Here is a 12,779-nt window from a genome sequence, read left to right on the forward strand (position 1 = left end):
GTGGCACCAAAACAGTAAAGGTAAAGGGACCCCTGACCATTAGGTCCAGTTGTGATCGACTTTGGGGTTGCGGCGCTCATCTCGCTTTATTGGCCGAGGGAGCCGGTGTACAGCTTCCAGTTCATGTAGCCAGCATGACTAAGCTGCTTCTGGCGAACCAGAGCAGTGCACGGAAATGCCGTTTACCTTCCCACTGCAGCGGTACCTATTTATCTACTTGCACTTTGATGTGCTTTCAAATTGCTAGGTTGGCAGGAGCAGGGACTGAGCAACGGGAGCTCGCCCCTTCATGGGGATTCGAACTGCCGACCTTCTGATCAACAAGTCCTAGGCTCTGTGGTTTAACCCACAGCACCACCCACATCCCTTACCAAAACAGTAGAACTCCAAATGTACAGAAGTCCCTCCTCCTTCGCCTCACTCCTTCCATATTGACTCAAGGCATCAGGCCAAGGAGGAAGGACCAGAGCTCTGTAGTAGAGCACCTGTTTTTGCATGCAGAAGGTCTCAGGTTCAATCCCTGGTATCTCCAGGGAATAACTCCTGCCTGAAATCCTGGACAACAGCTGCCAGTCCGTGTAGACAATACTGAGCTAGATGGACCTATATCCTTAATCAGTCAGCTTCCTATGTTCCTAAAGGTGATCTGGAAAGTTTTGGGGTTTCCCCAATTAGCTCCTTTCTTTTTTCTACTCCTCTTATTGGTGTTGCTACTATTTAGTATTTAAGAGAGTTTAAAAAATAGCTTGGAATCTAATGGGCGCAGGAGAAGAGTTTGTTAATACCAGTTGTAAAATGCCATGTTGTTTTCTTACAGTTCTTCCTCAGGGGACTAGTCCAGCATCCTGTTCTCGCAGCAGCCAACTAGGTGCAGGACCTGCGCACAAGAACACTCTTCTGCCCTCCTGCAGCTTCCAGCTCCTGCTATTCAGAAGCACTGCTGATCCAGCCATGGAGGCAGAACAGAGCCATCATGGCTAGGAGCCATCTGTAGCTCTCTCCTCCATGAGCAGTTTCCTAAAAATGCTTAGGGACTGATATATAATTGGCATTAATAAATATGTTTCCTGAAGTAGTTGGACTTCATGGTCCTTTGGGCATGCTCAGATTTTGAAAGTGTACCCTGTTAGAATTGGGGGAGAGTCTGTTCTGTTGTGTTCTCTGTGGAACATTCTCCTCTCTGAACTGAAGCAGGCACCAAACCAGCTGTCAATTAGGGTCCTTTTGAACAATTGAATAAAAACAACTCATTTTTTTTATTCCCAGGCCTTATCTGACTTTTAGTACCAGTTGGTTTAAATTTGCCTTAGGTTGGATATTTTCCTGTTTTGTACATAATGTTTTGTTTCTGCATTTGATCATTTAGTGTGGCAGCACCCAAACTTTGGAACTCCCTGCTTGTTGAGATCAAGCAGGCGCCTTCACTGTACTATTTTTGGCACCTGCCCCAAACATTTCTGTTTAGACAAGCTTATGCAGATGTATAGAAAGTTGAGGTAATTTAATCTGTTTTATTATTTGAACTTTGGTATGTTTTCAAGTAGGGTTGTCCATTTTTTCTCAGTTTTACTATTTTTCCCCCTTTTGTAAAGTGCTTTGAGGTTGTTGGGCTTTTTTTTTTTACAATCAAGTGGTGTAATTCTTTTTCATGATAATAAATAAATGGGTTTATTCCTGCATTTTTATTAACTCTGCATACAACCTTGAGATTTTATAAACATTTTTTTTGAAAAAGGAATAGCCTCCCATCTAGACTACTGCAACACACTTTATGTAGTGCTGCCCTTGAATACGGCCCAGAAACTGCATCTAGTGAAAAATGCCACAACCAGGTTCTTGGCTTGAGCAGTAAGAAGAGCCAGTTATGGTGATCTTGAAATTTATGTACTCAATTCAAGGTATCAATACCAGTACACAAGGCTCCATTCATAGTAGGACCCAAGTACTGAAAGGAATGCTTCCCCTGATCTCCCTCTTTTGTAAGGTATGCAATAATTAATGGATTATATGTATTATAAAGTATCCTATAAATATATTCCATGTGCTTTTAGGTATAATTCATAGAATGTTTAACAATCTGCCTTTGAGACTTAGCCAACTGGCAGGTTACAAATATTTAAATTCTTACAACGATCCTAATTACTAACATTGAAATCTGAACGCATTTATTAGAAACTCTCTATAAACAAATGGTTATATTTTTTTGTTAGAGAAAACAGAGCAGAATATAAATTGTTTTCATTGCTGTGCGGCTTGTCAAATTCTTTTAGTCCAGTGGAGCAAAAACTCTTCAGGATCCAGATATGTTTCCTCCTGCACACACACACACACACACACACACACACACCCCTGCTCACCTTTCCCCCTTTTGTTCCGCTACAGTCGCATTTGGATCCTGACGAACATCCATGGCATGCCTAGAAAAGAGAAATAAAAAGAGAACATTAAAAGTTTGCAAAGAACTTCCCCACCCCACCAAATATGTGCTAATGAGGAGGAATTTCAATCGCTTGTTTTATGAACACAGTTTAAGGTTAGCACACTTCATCAATCGGGGGGGGGGGGGGGAATTGGGAGTGCAACATGTGAATTTTAATCAGTTAAATGGACTGACCTCACATATTCTTTTAAGAATAATCTCAACCCTGAAAGGGGGAGAAATGCAGATCACCTTGCTTCTCCCTTTAACAACCTCTCAAAAAAAGAAAGAAAAAACCAAGAAGAAGCAACAACAGCCAACCCTAGTTTTTCCCTCAAGACAACATTGGATATATTAATTGGATGTTTTTTATCGGAAAATTAATAAAAATGATTTAAAAAAAGAAAAGAACACACTCTGATTCATGCCCAGGCCATCCCACACCCTAAGGGTGCTTCTAAATGACCCATTTATTGAGCTTTCACTCTGTTTGCAGGGAGGCAAGAAGTCTTTAGTGTTAAGTTGTGGGTGAACATATCAGACGACACAGCGATTCTTCAAACAGCTCTTGTTTATTCACAGGCCAGAACAGGACTGAACTGAAGGGTTCAGCCAGCCTGCTTATATAGAGCTCCACTAGAACGCAACAGTAACCATTTTCTGTAACTATCCAATCACTGAATGTCACTTTCGATCCCTTATTTGCATATGTGGACCTGAACCATCTACAGTATCCCCCTGCTGGCCCAGGGTGAGAACTTCAGTACATAACGTTTAGCAAGTGCTTTTCCAGACTCCTCACTGCATTTTACCAGTCACTTTCCTTATCTCAAGAAGTCGGATCTCCTGGGGGAAGCAGGTTTGTTGCACAAGAACTCCAAATCAGCTTTCATTGTGCAACCCGGATGTGCTGTGATGTGACTGAACCACACCTTAAAACAGCAACAGCACCCCCCTGCCTCCCTGATCTTCCCCTGCCTCAACCGGGGTCCCCTCGTATCTGCACAGAAATCTGTTTCCCAAATAATTCTCCTCCCTTCATAATAATCACCCCTCCTTAAATAGACACGCTTCCTGTCTATTTCCAAATCTAGTACATGTTCCTTGACCTTGCCTTCAGAGCCCTCCATCGCCTTGCCCCCCCAACTCTTCTCCCCTCAGCCCTGCCGTTCATCTTCACTCTTCTACCCTCCCCTTTCCAAAGCTCTACCTGATACTTCAAGCATCTATAGAAGGGATCAGCAAACTTTTTCAGCAGGGGGCCAGTCCACTGTCCCTCAGACCTTGTGGGGGGCCGGACTATATTTTTTTGGGGGGGGGGATGAATGAATTCCTATGCCCCACAAATAACCCAGAGGTGCATTTTAAATAAAAGCACACATTCTACTCACGTAAAAACACCAGGCAGGCAGCACAAATAACCCAGAGATACATTTTAAATAAAAGGACAAATTCCACTCATGTAAAAACACGCTGACTCCTGGACCATCTGAGGGCCGGATTGAGAAGGCGATTAGGTCGCATCCGGACCATGGTCCTTAGTTTGCATACCCATGAGCTACAGCAAGTCTCCCTTGCTCCCCATACAACGTATTTTCCGTTCTATAAGATGCACCCGACCATAAGACGCACCTAGTTTTTAGAGAAGGAAAACAAGAAAAAAAATATTCTGAATCAAATGTTGTACTAAACTATTTAATAAACAACCAAAGGATTTCATCAGGATACCCTGAACCTTGAAGATACTTCTATCACCCCCCACCCCACCCCACACACATCCAAGGAACCTGCTAGGTAGGAGATCAGGACAGCCAAAAGGAAGAACTTTGCACAATGTATGGTTAAAAGACAGAACTTGCTACAAGACTGAGCAACAACTACTAGCTTGGGTGACTTCAAAAGGGGATTAGACAAGGGGTGCGGTAAAGCTCTCCCTCTCTGCACAGCACCTCTCCAGCAAAGCAGGAGGAGAAATGGAAGGGGCTCCATTTCTCCTCCCGCTTTGCTGAAGGGGCGCTGCGCAGCTTTCCCTCTCTGCGCACTGCCACTCCAGAGAAGCGAAGTCAGAACAGCAAGAGGGATTGCTGCGCAGCGATCCCTCTTGCTGTTCTGGCTTCTGGGATAGACACACATTCCTCCTGCTGCCTTGAAGAGGCTTCACCCAGCTATCCCACTGCTTTCACTGCACAGCGATCCCTCTTGCTGTTCTGGCTTCAGCGATAGCTGCGCAGCCTGCATTCACTCCATAAGACGCACATTTCCCCTTACTTTTTAGGAGGGAAAAAGTGCATCTTATACAGCAAAAAATACGGTACTTGGAACTGCCTCCCAGGACACCTGTGTGCTGGTGTTTCTTCACATCCAACCCACCTCAAAGCCCACTTTTCCTTTGAGGCCTTTGGCATAACCCTCTCATTCTCACATCTTGCTGTGAAGCCTAAGCATCTGTAATTGAATCCACTGCGTATTGTTTCCATGCTTACACTTGCCCCCCCCTTCTCCATTTTCTTTGCATCAATCTTTTTTTATTATTATTGTAAGCTGCTTAGGGCAGAGGCCTATCCTTGTGCACTCTGAAAAGCGCCATGAGAACTGAAGATGAGACACTGCATGTGTAAACATACATGTTTATATGAACACACACATACACACACACACTGCTATTACACAGGCTTCTGAAGTCATCATGGCTTGTTCTAATCAGTGATTGTTCCATATATATGAACTGTTATGTGAGGCCCACCTAAAAAGTAGTGTGTAACAACTTCTTTTGTTTCATTTGAGAACATGTCACAGCAGACCTTGTAAGAGGAATTCTTTATTCTCTTTCACACGCACAATGGGAAATGCCTCTTCTAAAACAACACAAGTGTGTGTTGTAAAAAAATCTGTTGCCTGATTAGACAGGCCTTTTAAAACCAACTAAGCCAACCTAACATGTGTCCCCATACATTTCACATTTTCCTGATTACAGGGAAGAAGCAATTTCTTGCAGGTTCTTGCCTTCATTGTTGCACCACTCATGCAGATAGTTCTTTATACTTATTAAACTGGCTGCTTTATTTCTGCACGGACTCAAGAGCCGTATCTTTTTCACCTAGCCAGGAATTGTCGCAATAAGAATGCCAGCCAATAGGTGGCACACCTTGCTCTCAGTCGGAAGATGCAGGTAAGCCAAATCTGTCCAGTTCTGAGGGAAAGAATAACTTCCTCGTCTTCTCTGATGCTTTTGGCACCCAGAGCTAAAAGTACAGTGGTACCTCAGGCTACATACGCTTCAGGTTACATACGCTTCAGGTTACAGACTCCGCTAACCCAGAAATAGTATCTCAGGTTAAGAGCTTTGCTTCAGGATGAGAACAGAAATAGTGCTCCAGCGGCGCGGCATCAGCAGGAGGCCCCATTAGCTAAAGTGGTGCTTCAGGTTAAGAACAGTTTCAGGTTAAGAACGGACCTCCGGAATGAATTAAGTACTTAACCCGAGGTACCACTGTAAAGTTAATATTCTATTGAAAAATCAAGAGGTGGGAGGCAAGAACAAATGATGGTATGTCACAGCAGCTAGAATTTTGAGCATTTAACTTCAGTGACCTAGTTTCCAGGCAAGTTCATCTTCATATGTGTGTGTGTTTAACTTGTACACTGTTGTATATTTTGTTATTGAGTACAGCAGCAGCAGCAACAAAACTCTACAATTTAAAATGAAACAAAGTTACAATAAAAATACAATTTAAAACTAATAATGATATTTAGTAATCCATTTCAGCTCCTGCAGCCAATCGGAAGTCGCAGAAGCCCCGTCAGACATTCGGCTTCCAAAAATAGTTCGCAAACCGGAACAGTCACTTTTGGGTTTGCGGCATTCGGGAGCCAAAACGTTAGAGAACTGAGCTGTTCGAAAACCATGGTACGACTGTATTACAAGATCATTATTTCTTCAGAATGCCAGAAAAAATGTAACCACTCCCAGTTAAAATAAAACATTAGGCGAAGTCGTAAGAGACCAGCAGAAAAAACAGCAAAAAAAATAAAATAAAAATTGTTAAAGGCCATGAATAAAAGATCAATTTGGCAGCCACATTGTGCAATTGTACAGAAAGCAAAAATATACAGCGGTACCTCAGGTTACATACGCTTCAAGTTACATACGCTTCAGGTTACAGACTCCGCTAACCCAGAAATAGTGCTTAAGGTTAAGAACTTTGCTTCAAGATGAGAACAGAAATCGTGCCCTGGCGGCGCGGCGGCAGCAGGAGGCCCCATTAGCTAAAGTGGTGCTTCAGGTTAAGAACAGTTTCAGGTTAAGAACGGACCTCTGGAATTAAGTACTTAACCCGAGGTACCACTGTAATTAACAATATTAAAGGTAAAGGAACCCCTGACCATTAGGTCCAGTCGTGGCTGACTGGGGTTGCGGCGCTCATGACTAAGCCGCTTCTGGTGAACCAGAGCAGCACACGGAAACGCCGTTTACCTTCCCGCTGGAGCAGTACCTATTTATCTACTTGCACTTTGACGTGCTTTCGAACTGCTAGGTTGGCAGGAGCAGGGGCTGAGCAACGGGAGCTCACCCCGTCGTGGGGATTTGAACCGCCGACCTTTTGATCGGCAAGTCCTAGGCTCTGTGGTTTAACCCACAGTGCCACCCGCGTCCCTTAATTAACAATATTGCTAGTCATTTAATTATTGCACTCTGCCTCGGTTGTTCTCGTCTGATTGTAGATACTGCTGCCACCCAAATCAATAAGTCTTCTTTGAGTATTTGTATGTTTTTCCATAAATGAGTAAAACTGCATATGTTTCCAGGAGCAGAAATAAACAAGAAAAGGGATTATTTATTCTTCTGGGTGGGTGTGCACCTTTTATGCAACACAGCATATGCTTTAGAGGACTGAGTTCATCCTATGTGAGAAAGAAGGTTTCAAGTCTGGAAACCTGCAGATTGCAGGTACTAAATATTATTATTACTATTATCAGAGACACCTCTTTAGTTTATCAGAAAGGTATTGCTCAGCAAATTGATGCCATAGTAACTCAGTACAGCAATGAGCGAAACAGAATGCCCGTTTACAAAGAAACTTGTCATACTCCAGAAAGTGTCAAAAAACCAGCCTTTTAAACTATTAACCGAATCATTTGTTAGATCTCTCTCGCTGAAGTTTATCCCCCTTCATAACAGCACCCACCCCCTAAAGACCCAGTGAAGGGTAAATAAGCCTGCACAAAGCTGCTCAAAGTCACAATTAAGATTTTTTTTTTTTTTTTTTTACCACAAATCCATAGCAAACAATACCTGAGGACCAACTGCTGTGTCACAAAACAGAGACCAGCATTTCAAACTGCCAGAAAATTTCACCAGACAGGCAGGAGGTTCAAAGGAATACATGGAGCAGGAGACAGAGAAAGAGCAGAACAGTAGAGTTGGAAGGGATCTCAAGGATCTTCTAGTCCAACCCCCTGCAATGCTAATGAATCCCTGACAAATGGCCACCCAACCTTTTTAAAAAAACAAAACAATAAAGGAGAGACCACAATCTCTTGAGGTAGTCCATTCCAGCATCTAACAGTTCCTACTGACAGAAAGCATCTTCCTGATGCTTAGTCGGAATCTCCTTCCTTGTAACTAGTATCTGTTGGTTCAGATCCAACCTCTGGAGGAACACAAAACAAACTTGCTCCATCTTCCATGTGACAGCCTTTCAGATATTTGAAGATTGCTGTCATAGTACCTCTCAGTCTTCTCTTCTCCAGGCTAAACATATCCAACTCCATCAACTATTCCTCATAAGGCATTTTATCATCTTGGACACCTGCCAGTGCGCACATTCCAGCTTGTCAACACCCTTCTTAAACTGTGGTACCCAGCACTGGACACAATAATCTAGGTGGAGTCTGACCAACGCAGAATAGAGTGGTACTATTAGTTCCCTTGAACTGGACGCTATACTTCTGTTGATGCATCCTAGAATAGCATTAGCTTTCTTTGGTGTTGCATCACGCTGTTGACTCATGTGGTCTATGAAGATCTTTTTCACATGCACTACAGTCAAACGAGGTATCCCCCATCCTATATTTGTGCATCTGATTATTCCTGCCTAAGTGCAGAACCTGAACATTTGTCCCTAATGAAATTCATTTTGTTAGTTTTGGGCCAATTCTCCAGCAAACTGATGCCATAGTAACGAAGTACAGCAATGAGCGAAACAGAATGCCCATTTACAAAGAATGTGAAGGTCACATTGAATCCTCATTTTATTTTCTGATGTATTAGCTACCCCTTCCAGTCACCTGCAAATTTGGTAAGCATCCCTTCTATTCCTTCATTCAAATCATTTACAAAGATGTTGAGCAACACCAAGCCCAGAACAGAACCCTGTGGTACCCCACTTGTCACTTTTTCCAGGATGGCAAGAAACCATTGTTGAGCACACTTTGGGTTCAGCTACAAATCCATCTAACAGTAACATCACTTAGTCCACATATAACCAGCTTCTCTATGAGAATATCCAGGGGGGAATTTGTCAAAAGCCTTACTGAAATGAAGACACACTACATCCACAGCAATCCCTTGATCCACCAGTCATGTAACTCTACCAAAAAGAAGAAAAATGAAAGAAATGAGATTTGTCTGGCATGACTTGTTTTTGAGAAATCCATGCTGGATCTCAGTAATCACAGCATCATTTTCTTTCTTTTTATTTTTAAAAATATTTTATTAAGAATTTTCTTGTTTTACAGAAGTGTAGTGCCTCGTGTTTTTTTTCCCATGTAACATTTTTACAAATCCGTTTCTAAGTGCTCACATGCTGTTTAAAACAACTCAAGCTGACTTGTTAGCAATTGCCTGGGTCCTCTCCTCCCTCCCTTTTTGAATATAGTGACATTTGCCCAGCTGCAGTCCACAGGGACCTCACCTGTTCTTCAACAATTTCCAAAAATTATAGACAGAGGCTCTGAGATTACCGTATTTTTCGCTTCATAAGACGCACTTTTTTCCTCCTAAAAAGTAAGGGGAAATGTCTGTGCATCTTATGGAGTGAATGCCTATGGATGGCGGGGGGATCCTGCTGCAGCCACAAGCAGAGGATCCATGGTTCCCCTTCCTTCCCTCCTCCGTGGCTCGCTTTGAAGCAGCAAAGCGAGAGGGGAACCGCTTACACGGGAGAGGAGCCGCTTACACAGGTGCAGCAAAGCTTTTCAGCGAGCTGAGCCGGGGAGGAGGGAGAGGAGGAGAGCCATCTCGCTTTAAAGGAGCAAAATGGGAAAGGAGAGGAGAGAAGCTTACACGGGTGTAAGCGGCTCCTGTCTGGTTGGCTCCTTTAAAGCAACCGTGCTCTCTTTCCCTCCCTCCTCCCCACTCAGCTCACTGAAAAGCTCCTTCTCCACACACCCCATGCGTGCTCCTTGTCCCTTCAGTGTTTTTCCTTCCCTCCCCACTTAAAACGTGGTTACAAAGCACGGATCCACATGGATCCTCAGGATTTTTGCATTGGGTCACCCCAAATTCACCATCAGATCACATATCATGTCCATGGCTATAGCCTGCACCAAAAAAATCACGCACCCACTGTTGCCTGGGGCCGCAGTAGTGCAAAAACGTGGTTACAAAGCACGGATCCACATGGATCTTCAGGATTTTTGCATTGGGTCACCCCAAGTTGATCATCAGATCACATATCATGTACATGGCTACAGCCTGCACCAAAAAAACCACGCACCCACTGTTGTGTGGGGCTGCAATGGCGCAAAAACGTGGTTACAAAGCACGGATCCACATGGATTCTCAGGATTTTTGCATTGGGTCACGCCAAACTCACCATCAAATCACATGTCTTTGGCCACAGCATGAACCACAAAAATCATACATCCACTTGTTTTTCAGTTTGGGGGTATTTAAAACTATGAAAATTGGCTATATCGTGAAATCAATCTTAAAAAAAAAAAATCAGTCAGAAACTTTAAATGCTGACATGTAAGGAAATAAGACCTAGCAAGAAAAAGATTAAAAGAATGTAAAATTATGCATTATATTCAATTATGAGTACATCAAATTAGGCTTAAATTATTTAAAAAATAATTTTTCATTTCAGAAATACAAAATATGAGACATTTTAAAATGTTTTCTGAGACTGCAGTTCAGAGAAGTCTTTCGTATATGCTAGATGTGTATGCTATTCTGAGGTGAGGGGAGAGACATGGCCTTCTTCCATCTGCCTTAACCCGCCCCCCTAGCCCTAGCCCTGGGAGTCCTTATAAGGAAGCTGTGCCTTGATCAAAACCACTGCAACACTAGATGAGTTCATTGATGATCTAACAGATAAAATAGAATGTTTGATTCCTCTTTCTTTCATAGCAAAGTCACAGTCTTCCTTCCTTAAAAATTTAAAAGAAAACCTTCCTTCACACACTGCCGTTATTCTACTAGATTTCAGTGAAAACTTTTCATTCATCACCCAAGATGAGGTACAAGGGTACCACTGGACTTCTGATTCTAGTACTTAGTATCCTGTGGTAGTGCCGGTTGTGGTTTTTTTTTAAGATTGATTTCACGATACACTGGTACCTCGGGTTACAGACGCTTCAGGTTACATATGCTTCAGGTTACATACCCTGCTAACCCAGAAATAGTACCTCGGGTTAAGAACTTTGCTTCAGGATGAGAACAGAAATCGTGCTCTTGCAGCGCGGCAGCAGCGGGAGACCCCATTAGCTAAAGTGGTGCTTCAGGTTAAGAACAGTTTCAGGTTAAGAACGAACCTCTGGAACGAATTAAGTTCTTAACCCAAGGTACCACTGTATAGCCACCTTTCATAGCTTTAAATACCCCAAACTGAAAAACAAGTCTGCACTTTTGAAAACCCCTGTAATAACCAATATTATTTTAGATTTTAAGATGAACAACTTTGTTTCATTATTTTTTTCTATTACAGCTATGGATTGTAGGAAAGTTGTACCCAGTAGCCATTTCCCCCCCCCAAGATGTCCAAAAAACGTAAAATTTTGTTAGAAGACAAAAGAGACCCATAAATTTTATTCTTTGTTGAGAAAGAGCATGTCTTTGCAATAATTTTCACCATCAAAAACTTTTGTTTCCATCGTGCCCTCACGCTGAAAATTTAGGTTTCCTAAACCTCATTTTTCCACCAAAAAAAACTACATCTATACATTTTTTAAGGCATTTATAAAATCTTTTGAGTATTTTTCCCTGAAATCCACATCATGTTATTGAGCTCTGTGTAAAATTGCAAAGAGATCTGATCATTGGTTATGGAGAAAAAATATAAAATGCACACAAGGCCGAGGATCTCAAGAGGGACAGAAACACAGATTTCACGAAACTTTGAAGTGCTATAAAATTAAAACCATTTGAGATGGGGGGGGAATCTAAGGGGGTTTCTTTCAATCATAAGGGAAGGGTGTACACCAAGTTTCATCAAAATCTGAGATGGTGGGTGGCAAAACCCTTGTTTTTTGCGTTGATTTGATATGGAATGACCCCTATCTTGGTGGCCATCCCTGCCTCCTGTGGAAGCGAGTTATGTACCGTATTTTTCGCTCCATAAGACGCACATTTTTCCCTCCAGAAATTAAGGGGAAATGTGTGTGCATCCTATGGAGCGAATACAGGCTCCTTGGCTTCAGCGATAGCAATGCGAAGCCTCCGAAGTGCAATGGGAGCGGTCCCGCCGCGCTCTGGGGGCTTTGTGTCGCTTTTGCTGAAGCCTGGAGAGCGAGAGGGGTCTGTGTGCACCAACCCCTCTCACTCTCCAGGCTTCAAAGATAGCCGCCTGAAGCCTCTGGAGCACGGCGGGACCGCTCCCACTGCGCTTCGGAGACTTCGGGTTCCTTTAGCTGAAGGGTAGGTGCCCCTTCAGGTAAGCGGGAGGAGAAATGGAAGAGGCTCCGTTTCTCCTGACCCTTCACTGAAGGGGCGCTGCACAGAGAGGGGGAGAATTTTTTTTCTTGTTCTCCCCCTCTAAAACCAGGTGCATCCTATGGTCGGGTGCGTCCTATAAAGCGAAAAATACGGTAGTTAAAATATGCAAACCGTGAATAAGTACTTTATTTGATCTGAGAGTAGCTCATTTGGTAGAGCATGTGTCAGAGCTGGCTCCAGGTCCCAGCTCACAGAGGACCAACGCTAGCCGGCAGTAATGTACAAAAGTCTTTATTGAAGTACAGTTTCCATTTTCAAGCCGCAGCGCCCCAGCTCTACGTCTAGGGGTTAGATCGGCGAAGCTCCATCTGAGTCTCCGCCCCCTGTACACCAGTTTAAGATTCTAGCCTTACTCCACCTCTTACGTCTCTCCTTTCTCCTCTGGGTCCTGCTACCCCCCGGGGTCCCTTCCTTCCTGGATTC

The 12,779-nt window shown here is 43.2% G+C and overlaps 1 protein-coding gene across 1 annotated transcript in view; it reads right to left on the reverse strand.

Moving 5' to 3' along the window:
* The window catches only part of COL4A5 (collagen type IV alpha 5 chain), a 134,009-nt gene that overhangs the window by 82,256 nt on the left and 38,974 nt on the right, over positions 1-12,779 (reverse strand). Inside the window, exon 2 of the mRNA XM_080990519.1 lies at positions 2,358-2,417. Coding sequence (XP_080846645.1) covers positions 2,358-2,417 — 60 coding nt within the window. The remainder of the gene's footprint in view (positions 1-2,357; positions 2,418-12,779) is intronic.

Source organism: Podarcis pityusensis (genome assembly GCF_964106645.2).
Source record: "Podarcis pityusensis genome assembly, chromosome: Z".
In the NCBI taxonomy this organism is placed as follows: domain Eukaryota; kingdom Metazoa; phylum Chordata; class Lepidosauria; order Squamata; family Lacertidae; genus Podarcis; species Podarcis pityusensis.